Source organism: Eptatretus burgeri, chromosome 8 (assembly GCF_056783735.1).
Source record: "Eptatretus burgeri isolate ZD-2024b chromosome 8, Ebu_testis_v1, whole genome shotgun sequence".
Classification (NCBI taxonomy): Eukaryota; Metazoa; Chordata; class Myxini; order Myxiniformes; family Myxinidae; genus Eptatretus; species Eptatretus burgeri.
In genome coordinates, this window is record NC_140968.1 from 31,655,663 (window position 1) to 31,667,090 (window position 11,428).

Below are 11,428 nucleotides of genomic sequence, written 5' to 3' on the forward strand. Positions count from 1 at the left end.
CTCTCGATGCATGCGCGACCGGGATGAGATTCCGTACATTTTGCCAAATTCAGAGCCAAAGTACTACGAAACTGCAGGGTATTTTCTGATTAATGTTCAAGATATAAAATCTAATTGTAATTAAGTAGCTCCTCGACCATAGACTGTCAGAAAGAGACAGACAGATAGGTCGAACCAATTGCTTAACCCCGCTTTGTGCTATGCACGCAGAATAACAACCCATTTAAAACGGGTACCAGCTCGTAAGTTCATCTCAGATCAACCCCAATCCAAAACAATGATCTTTTCAACCCTCGTTAACTCCCCCTCCCACCACCCGCACCTCCTTCAACACCCAACTCAAGCACTTCTTCCAAATTTCCAGTTTTCCGTCCTGAGTGTTTCCTTCTGTATCCATTATCCATCTTGTCCACCCCATGCATCTTTTTCTGCCCCCCCCCCGCATCCATTATTTGTCCAAGTCTCCCTGTATTTTGTCCTTCAACTCCACTGTTGGATGGAGTTGTTCAACTCCACCCCACCCACCCCCCCAACTCTACCTTTTGGTCTGTTACGTTCCGATCTGTTTAGTAATCTTGCTCTTCCACAAGCCTTAACTATGTATACAAAACAAAAGAAACTTAGCAGCCCCAATTATTCCCAACACCTTGTGGGTTCAGCCAGGGAATGTTTTTGGCCCATCTTTCACGAACTGGCTCACCAGGTTTTACATTTGACTGAAGGTGACAGGGATGGATGTTTAAGGTACACCAACCAATGCTAGCATTCCTCTGCAGAATGGAGCACACAATGATGGCCCACGCTGCCTGCTTGTGAAACAACAGGGTAACAGTTGAGAGCTGGGCCGACATTCAAACCAAGGCCAGACAGCTCAGAGATGTGTGTGTGTGTGTGTGTGTGTGTGTGTGTGTGTGTGTGTGTGTGTGTGTGTGTGTGTGTGTGTGTGTGTGTGTGTGTGTGTGTGTGTGTGTGTGTATCTCTTGTCTTTCCTGCAAGGCCTATTATGTATTTCTGCATGCACACAAACTTTAAGAGCAATCTAAAGCTAATGGAAGAGCTTGGATTACACTGAACAACAAATTTCAAAAATTTTTTTTTACTGGAGATGTGTAAAGAGATTAAGACTAATTTGGGTATGCCGATTTCAAAAATCATAACCGTTTTGCTGTATCACGTCAGGATTTTCAGGAACAGAAATATTCCCATTGCCTAGAAGTCAGGATTTCAATGAAATTTACATATGTCTTTAACATGTCTATTTCGTACAATTGTTGTTAACTTGTGTTATATTTCTTTCTTTCAGATAAAGATGAGTAGGCGTTCCTGTACCAATCATCCTGACAACTTCTGTTATGTCTGTGGTCGGTATACCAAAAAAGATCAACAGCGAAGTATATCTACAGCAGTGAAAATGAAGGCCGCCTACTTTCACTACTTCGGGTGTAAGGTGGGGGACCAAGAACAGAGCTGGGCACCACACATCTGCTGCACAAGCTGTCACACAACCTTGACTCAGTGGTTGGTGGGCAAGCGCGCGAGCATGCCATTTGCGGTGCCCATGATATGGCGTGAGCCGCAGAATCATCATGATGATTGTTATTTCTGCTGCACAAGCATCGCCGGCTTCAACAAGAAGAATAAAGGTCACATCAAGTACGCTGACTGCGTCTCTGCTCGTAAACCTGTGCCTCATGATGACGAGAACCCCGTTCCAACACCTCCAGCTGATCAGAACATAGCTGTAAGCAGTGGTGAAGAGGATGGTGATGATGAACCTTTTGAACCCGACACTCAAGAATCACACCTTCTGAACCAGGGAGACTTAAATGATCTTGTAAGAGATCTCTCGCTGTCAAAGGCGAAGGCAGAGCTGCTTGGATCAAGGCTGCAGCAGTGGAATCGACTTGAACCTAACACCAAGATATCCTTGTTCAGAGCACGTCACAGAGACATGGCTGAGTTCTTTGAGATGGAAGACACGATGACATTCTGCAGTGACATCAACGGTCTGTTGAAAGAACTTGGGTGTGATCACGATCCTGCAGACTGGCGCCTCTTCATCGACTCGGGGAAGAACAGCTTGAAGGCTGTTTTGCTCCACAATGGCAACGAGAAACCATCAGTCCCACTGGCTCACGCGTTCGGCATGACAGAGACCTATGAGACTATGCGGCAGCTGCTTGATTCCATCAAGTACAATGACTTCAACTGGCACATCTGCGGAGACTTGAAAGTGGTGGCGCTGTTGTTAGGGCTGCAGTCAGGCTACACGAAATACATGTGCTTCCTTTGTCTCTGGGATAGCAGAGACGACAAGAATCACTGGACGAAGAAAGATTGGGAAGAGCGAAAAGAGCATGTACCTGGTCGACACAACGTGAAGCATGTCGCCCTTGTCGACCCAGCCAAGGTTTTCCTTCCACCACTCCACATAAAGCTCGGCTTGATGAAAAGTTTTGTACGGGCAATGGATCTGAATGGGCGTGTGTTTTTATACCTCAAGGAAAAGTTTGGCAACACCTTGTCGGAGGCCAAGATCAAGGCTGGTGTCTTTGTTGGACCGCAAATCCGACAGATTATGAAGGACGAAACTTTTCCGACAACTCTAAACCCCAAAGAGCTGGCAGCGTGGAGGAGCTTCAAAGCTGTGACGGACAACTTCCTGGGGAACGAGCGCGCGGACAACTATGAAGAAATAGTGCAGCAGCTGCTGGAGTCCTTCAGGAAACTTGCCTCCAGGATGTCCCTGAAAATCCATTTCCTACACCAGCACCTGAACTTCTTCCCTGACAACTTGGGAGCAGTCTCGGACGAGCACGGCGAGCGATTCCACCAAGAGATTTCACTCATGGAGATGCGTTACCAAGGGCGGCACAACCCGAACATGATGGGCGATTTCTGCTGGTTCCTGCATCGTGAAACTGACACAGAGCAGCACAAACGCAAAGCCAAATGCCTAAAGCATTTTTAATTACATTCTAGTGGAGTTTTTCTGAAATTTCTATAATTTTGAAGCATTCATGATGAAATAAATGAATAAATAAATTTTTGTAAATTTCATTGAAATCCTGACTTCTAGGCAATGGGAATATTTCTGTTCCTGAAAATCCTGACGTGATACAGCAAAACGGTTATGATTTTTGAAATCAGCGTACCCAAATTAGTCTAAATCACTTTACACATCTCCAGTAAAAAATTTTTGTTGTTCAGTGTTATAAATCACACACACAAGACAGACATGAGTAAACAATGTAATTTAACATGAATTATCAGGATATACAGGCAGTGGACCAAAAAAAAAAGGAAACACCTGGGTAAATGAGGGATATCAAGCAACGACTTCCACACAGGTGTGGCCCATGACACTGATGCTATCCATACGTCATGGCCTTCTCAGTCACTAGATCTGAACCTAATCGAGCATTTATGGGATATTCTGGGACGACGCACGAGACAGAATTTTCCACCTCCATCAATCAGGCGTGAGTTGATCGACTTTGTCTTGGAAGAATGGTGCCACATCCCTCCTGCAGATTTCAAGACATTGGTGGACTCAATGCAAAGGCGCATACAGGCCGTACTGGCCCATCTCCCTATTAAGGGACTTCACATTGGTGTTTCCATGTTTTTGTCCACTTCCTGTATGTGGTGTATGGGATTTGAACTGGGTACCCAAAGATTGCGAGCCAGGGATTCTGATGGAAACACCAACAGGCTAACGCAATCTATTACCAAAAGGAGAACCGTGTGTGTGTGTGTATGTGTATGTATGTGTGTGTATGTGTGTGTATGTGTGTGTATGTGTGTGTATGTGTGTGTATGTATGTATGTATGTGTATGTATGTATGCGTGTATGTATGCGTGTGTGTGTGTGTGTATGTATGTATGCGTGTATGTATGCGTGTGTGTGTGTGTGTGTGTGTGTGTGTGTGTGTGTGTGTGTGTGTGTGTGTATGTATCCATCACGCTAAATTCTAAAGGGTTCCTGCTGTCGTAAAACAGAAATGGTGCCGTTGGAAAGCCAATGATCAATTTACTTAAACCAAAAATTTGCATCTGTTTAATCATGAAAATGCATGTTTTTCAAAGCCAGTGTATATATATATATATATATATATATATATATATATATATATATATATATATATATATATATATATATATATATATATATATATATATATATATACATACATACATACATACATACATACATACATACATACATACATATATAGTCATGCGCCACTTAACGATGGGATACGTTCTGAGAAATGCGTCGTTAAGCGATGTCGTCATTGTGCGAACATCATAGTGTACCTTCCACAAACCTAGATGGTATAGCCTACTACACACCAAGGCTAGATGGTGTAGCCTATTGCTCCTCGGCTACAAACCTGTACAGCATGTCACTGTACTGAATACTGTCGGCAATTGTAACACACATCCAAGAGAGACGGAAGACGCGTTAGTTTTACCTTTGTGCTGTTCATGACGGCCATGGGTGTTCGCGGCTGCTTACAATCTCCTCTCGCATCGATTAATTACAGAAAGCTGAATAAATAGCGTTTGGATTATATAAATACGTAATCATTGCATCGATGTTATAATTTACAAATGAATAAACGAGCACCTGTCAATTGTGTGATATATTTTCGGAACAGTACGATTGCTTTAACAACATAAAAAGCTTCACCAAAAATAAATCTGTATTTTAATTTCGACTGTAACAACAACGATTTATTCGTGGAATTCTTCAATTCAAAGGTAATTTACTTGCTAGAAGGTAAACGGCCAAACATTGGTTCAGTTTGAAAGCCGATTTCCTTGAATCCCGATTTAGCACGACCCTACTTTTTTCACGATGACATTTTATGGACCTCAACGATTGCATTATAATGGGGCCACACTGTCGTTTATTATCATTATGTACTGTACATAATTGTATGTGCTATCCTGTACTTTTATTTGACTGGCAGCGCTACGACATCACTCAGTGATAGGACTTTTTCAGCTCCATTATAATCTTATGGGACCACCGTCGTATATGCGATCAGTTGTTGACCGGAACGTCGTAAAGCGGCACATGACTAAATATATATATATATATATATATATATATATATATATATATATATATATATATATATATATATATATATATATATATATATATATATATATATATATATATATATATATATATATATATATATATATACTTCGTGCACTCTCTACTATTCACACAAGTAGAGTGTGAATACACGGACATTCCAAGGTTCATGCGGCTACTTTACAACCGCAATGAAAATACAGGTAACTGTTCTTCAGCAATAATAGTCTCATCTTTTATTTTTTATTAAAATACATGTATTGTAGTAGGAGAAATATTTACGGAACAAATAACAAACTTAAATTATACAGTTCTACAAACATAGAAACATACACAACGGATGCTGCACATGCCAAAAGGGCGATGCCAAGAGATTCGGCAATGGATACTGCACTTTCACCATTCTCAAGCGCCTTATAAGCTTGGCTTTGTTCTCTATTGTTCGCACAATATGCTTCCTCTTTGCCTTTAAAGCAGTAGATGATGGTGTGTAGCACTATCAGGAAACGTTTGGGACCCATCTATATATTACTAAAACTCTCATCTTGTGTGTGCATATATATATATATATATATATATATATATATATATATATATATATATATATATATATATATATATATATATAATATAAAAATGAATGTATGTATGTATCTACGTATGTTCCCGAAGTACAGCCAAAACGGTACACGATAGGCCAAACATTTTCGGACCACCTTACTCACCATTCTCCTGCGGGTGCAGTATCAAGTTTCGTTAAAATCAGGCAACGAAAAAAATTGAAAAATCAATTCCCGATCCAGTCAAGTACTCTTCGGGAGTATTTGATCAGTGCAAACAACCTCAGCGGTATAGTTTGCTGGAGCTATCTTGTTTGTTTTTTTTTGGAAATAAATTTTTTAATCAACTGCTGTCACAACGGGAAACCAACGGGTTCACAGGCCATCTAGTTACTTTTAAACGTGAAGGTTAAAAAACGCAAAAATGTCTCGTGAATTGAGCAAAAGTACTGCAGGAAGCAAGCTTTGTTATGATGCACCAAACACCATGAATCGTGATTGGTTAAGTTCTTTGGGGACACTCTTGTTCCCCTACGATTGAGATGTTTGGAATCCCAGAGGGACCGGTGAATATTGACATTTGCAGTGAGTTGATAGATGGATGGATAGGAGTGTGTCGAATGTAGTTAAACTTCTCAAAGCAATCAAATAATATACATAAAAGTGCATGGAAAGAGCACACAAACAAAACAACAACCACAGCCACCATGACAGCGGCAGGAACAAGAACAGCACTTGCTCGAGCACATACCTCTGCCAGGCTGAACAGTTTACGTTTTGTATCCCACTGACAGACCAGATCTGGATCTGAATCCAAACCAAAATCTAATCAGCTTGTTATAGTCACATAACCAACTCATACACCTCGTTTTGTCAGAACTAGTCCACAACATTTTGGAATATTATGCAATACATCGTTTTTGAGCACCCATCTCTCAATGGTGAAAAAATCACTTGAAAAATAAAAATTCTTGTTTCCAGATCTTCACCGAAATTGATCGTCACACACCAAACCTAACTACCAAATTTCATCCAAATCAGTCGACAACTTTTTGAGATATCCTATTCACAGACAGACATTAAAAAAAACACAACCTCCTCCCATCTTCGGCGGCACACACAATTAAGTGTTATAAAAGATCCTTTTTCCCCACGTTTCACTTCGGTTCATTTTACATCCTCATTGAGATTCACCGATAAGCCTGGTGTTGGCTTAGTGGTTAGGGTGGCGGCTTGGGATCCCAGGGTCCTGAGTTCAAGCCCCGTTGGCTGCTGAATTAACACCAGGGGGTTGACTCAGCCTGTCATCCTTCCGAGGTCGGCGAAATGAGTGCCAGTGTACTGGTCCCGGTGTATGCCCCGGTAAGAATAGGTGTACCATATCCCTGTGTGTCGTAAGAGGCGACCAGGGTTGGCGTCAGGAAGGGCATCCGGCCATAAAACATTGCCTCAAGAAAAAGCCAAACCCCTGCACAGCAGGGAAAAATGGCTGTAAAAACGGTCATATATATTGAGATTCACCGATAGTACATGCAATACGTTTGTGAAGTACAACTTGCAGCCTATTAATTAAACTCGTCAGTGATGCGACGTGAAGGCACAGATAGTACGTATCAAACACGAACTTACTACATGTATTTATTAAAACATCAACTTGCTCCATCATCTTCAACAAACAAACCATTGTCGATTGGCTAACGAGCTGATGGTTAACCCAATCGGATATAAATATAAATGCATTGCCAAGGAACGAATATCCAAGAGAAATCCACAGGAATGTCAAACTGTAGACGAGCACCCGTTCCAAGGAATAATTTCCTGAAGATACTCACCAACACACGAACTGGCAGTCTCATCGGCCTGCCAGGGTGGGAGCTGTGAACACAAAGGAACACATCATGATGCATAATGGGATATATGGTGAGTGGCAAGTCACGGTACAGTACTCCAACACACTGGCAGTCACATTGGATGTTCCAAGGAAAAAAAAAAATAATCACAGATTGCATCACAGTTCATTGCATTTTCAGGAGAAGATGAGGGTGTAGTTGTGAGCAAACACAAGCAGATGTTACCTCCACCGAAATGTGCGAAGACTGGAAGAAACGAGCCGCCTCCTCCGCACTGAAGTCTCCAAATACGCACTAGGGGAAGACACAGCAAAGCGTCAAAAGAGAGACTATAGGACCAACAAACAGGATTCATTGGTGATATCAAAGTGATAATTAAAGTGGAATTTCTCACGATTTAAACATATATATATATATATATATATATATATATATATATATATATATATATATATATATATATATATATATATATATATATATGTGCACAGAGTGGGACAAGTTGTAAGAACTGCTCGTGGGAAACGCCCAAAGGACTGTGGGTGGTTGAGACATTGACGCCACACTCAACAACATTTACTGTCGCAGTGCCTGCAAGTAATTGCAAGCAAACGAGGGACTAAGTACCGGAGAGGGGATCCAGCAACTGGTCTCGGCAACTCTGCGCCACACACGGACATCTTTATCGAGATACTATCAGCAGAGCGATGGTTACGCAAGGTACCCGAGTCTCCCAGGCAGGGGTCCCGCTCTTCGCACGTCCAGAATGAAACGCGTGACGATTAAAAAACATCTCCAATGGCAAAACACATAGCTCCAAGGAGACAAGGCCGCGGCGCTTCTAGACTAGCTCATCACGCCCAATGCAACAGCGCCCATGCGCATGCACACTTCGCTCCACACGAGCGCCTTTTGGAGCCGGCCGTGGCGTTCTGCACCGTCTGTACGAATCGTACACGAGTTATCCGACACAACAACTCGGGATCGCCTCACTTACCCACGCGTTGCACTCCATGGTTGTGCACATTGAATGGACAGCACATCACTAACTCATGGTCGCCATGGCGGGCGGGTGATAGCGTGAGGAGCACAGTACGCATGCGTAATGGGCCCTGCTTCCTGATAAAATCTCAAGATTTGTTTATTAAACTGTCGATTTATTTTTACCTATCAATTTTTGCTCTGCGTGTGTTATTTTACCGTAACTCTACTTATGATTGCGAAATATACAAATTGAGACTGTAAGGAAAATAACGATTGAACATTTTAGGCGGTGTATAACCCGAAAACCTTTTAATTAAAAAAAAATCGCGTCTATTACTCCGCAACAATTGCGCACACAATTTCACGAGAAAATTATCTTTGCGTTTTAATTTAGATCAACGAAGCTTAAGATTAAATAAATAAATAAACAAATAATTGGCCAAGTAATTTTAACCGGAAAGGTCACAAATTGCGGCTAAACTTTACTTCAACTCTCAAGAGGATTCATTCTCTTCAGGATTGATGTGAAAATGAACTCCGCGGTTCTTCTTCTTCTTCCAAAGGTTTAATCTCTCGGACTCGGCTCTTGTATATACGAGATCCGGATTTCCCTAAATACTGAGTAAATAAGAACAGAGTTCAATTTGTTCGACCACTTTATTAGCGTGGAACGACAATAATCAAACAAGTATTGAACAGGTTGAAACACCCACAACATCCCTGGCTCCGGGTCAGGCTGCGCATGCGCACTGGCACAGGGGACCGTCGATATGTGGAATTACCGTAAAGTACAATGTTCTCTATCTCCCTCCGAGTCTTTATTATGTTAATAGATAAAGGCTGAGAAAATATTAAGTTTAATGAATGAACAAAAGTTTATATCGCCCATCGTGTGACTATTCCATGGAGTAGTCCTTGTGCCAGGCAGGCACGCTGGTCGCTCTGGTGGATCGGCGTTGACCTATCGCTGGTGCTGGTGGTGTCACATCGGGCCCCAGTGGGGATGGGGCTCTCGGGGTTTCAGGGGCCGATGGTGGCGTCTGAAGGATCGCGCGCCTCGGTGTGCCTCGTCCTGGTGCTGCTGGCGTGTCTAAAACGGGTGTCGTCTTGCGCTGGGGTGTGCATACTGACGTCAGTGCCGGCGTGGGCCCCGTTGGCGTCGCAGATGTCACGGGTTCGCTGTCGAGGTCAGGCAGTTGCGGTGTTACAACGGGTGCAGGTACAGTGATGCGGGTTGCTAGATCATCATAGATAGACCGGGGTGGCAGCTGGTCATTGCGAACTGGGCTAAACTTGCGCAGGAATTTCCTGTTCCGAAGTGTGACTCTGCCCGAGCCATCGATCTTGATCACGTATTGGTCGTGTTGGCGTACCTCCACGATACTGCCTGTCTTGTCCCATTTTTTGGGTGGAATCCTGTCTGGTTCTGTACGCGGACTTGGTCCCCTACAGCAAGTGGCGGAAGGCGTTTGGTGTGTTCTGCCCAGGTGTCGGCTGTGCGGATATGACGTTTGCGGAGGGCCTCCTCCCTCGCTTTCAGGGTCTCATGCCAAGTGTCGTGCGGTCTGTACTTCCCGGGGATAATTGGGATGAAATCGCGTATCGGGTGGCCGAAGACACACATTGCCGGGGAGATCTTCGTGTCAGGGTCAGGCGTGTTACGATATTGTAGTATCGCTCTCTGCACAGCGTCAGTGTCAAGTTCTCTCCCTGCGGGCTGGTGTTGTCCGTGATAAGTCGTTTCATTGTCTTAACTCCAATCTCCGCGCGACAGTTGCTGTGAGGGAAGGCCACCGATGACAAGCGGTGGTGTACGCCCCATCTGTGCAGGAATGACCTGGTCTCGGTGGAGGTGAACTCCGGTCCCCCATCCGACGCGAGCTCTTCTGGTGTCCCGTACGTCACGAAGGCGCGACGTAAGTGGTTTATGAGTCTCGGCGGCGCCACCCGTCGACTTTGAGATGATCGGCCAGTTCGAGTATCTGTCCACTGTCACAAGGTAGTGTGCACCCCTGTGTACAAAGAAGTCCGAGCACACTGCCTGAAAGGGGTAAACGACCGGAATAGGTGGAGTTGGTGGCGCTCCAGGCTGTGATGGTGCCATCCGGTGGCAGTGTTCGCAGTTTTTCCGAGTGGCGCTGATGTCGGCCGACATGCCTGGCCAGAATACAGAGGATTCTGCGCGGGCGGTCATCATTGATACGCCCTGGTGGGCAGCGTGTAGGGCGCTCAGCACATCGCCGCGGGAGTGAGGGTGGTATGACTACTCGGGTCCTTGTATAGGATCACTCCATCTGTCGATGTAATGTTCTCGCGGTACTGGTGATAGTCGCGAATTGTCTCTGGCATCTCGATTTTTGAGTCGGGGATGCCGTTCATTGTCATTCCCTCCAATATGTGCATATCGCCATCGCTGCTGGTGGCTTCCCTGACGCGATCCCATGTTACTGATCGCAATGATTCGAGGCCCGCGGCACACCATGCCAGGTTGTCCTCGACGCCGGCTCGTCATACTCCGGCTCAGTTTGGCGTAGGAGGGACAGGACGTCGGTGTGCGTGCTTGGTTGGAAGTGGGTCGCTATGGTGGCATTGTCATCTGGAAGGTTCATGAGTGGAGGTCGCGTGGTGCCAACTGGCCTGCGCGACATGGCATCTGCCGCCTTGTTCTTCATGCCCGGGATATGTATGATGCGGAAGCGATAACGCAGGGTCTTCTCCTTGAGGTTCCTGAGGCGGGGGTTGGGTATGTCGTCAAGTGCTCTGTCCGAAAGGAGTTTCAGCAGTGGTTTGTGGTCTACCGCAACGATCAGGTTCTCGCAGCCCAGTACGAAGTAGCGCGCTTTGTCCAAGGCGTCCGCGACTGCGAGAGCCTCGCCTACTATGGGCGCGTATCTGGATTCTGCCGCGTGTGTAAATCTGCT

The 11,428-nt window shown here is 44.5% G+C and overlaps 1 protein-coding gene across 1 annotated transcript in view; it reads right to left on the bottom strand.

Moving 5' to 3' along the window:
* LOC147021456 (uncharacterized) overlaps positions 1-8,638 on the bottom strand; it is a 29,864-nt gene extending 21,226 nt beyond the window's left edge. The window contains 4 exon segments of the mRNA XM_085891407.1: positions 7,506-7,548; positions 7,749-7,817; positions 8,521-8,562; positions 8,564-8,638. Coding sequence (XP_085747533.1) covers positions 7,506-7,548; positions 7,749-7,817; positions 8,521-8,562; positions 8,564-8,623 — 214 coding nt within the window. The 5' untranslated portion in view covers positions 8,624-8,638.
* Positions 8,639-11,428: the final 2,790 nt, after the last annotated feature.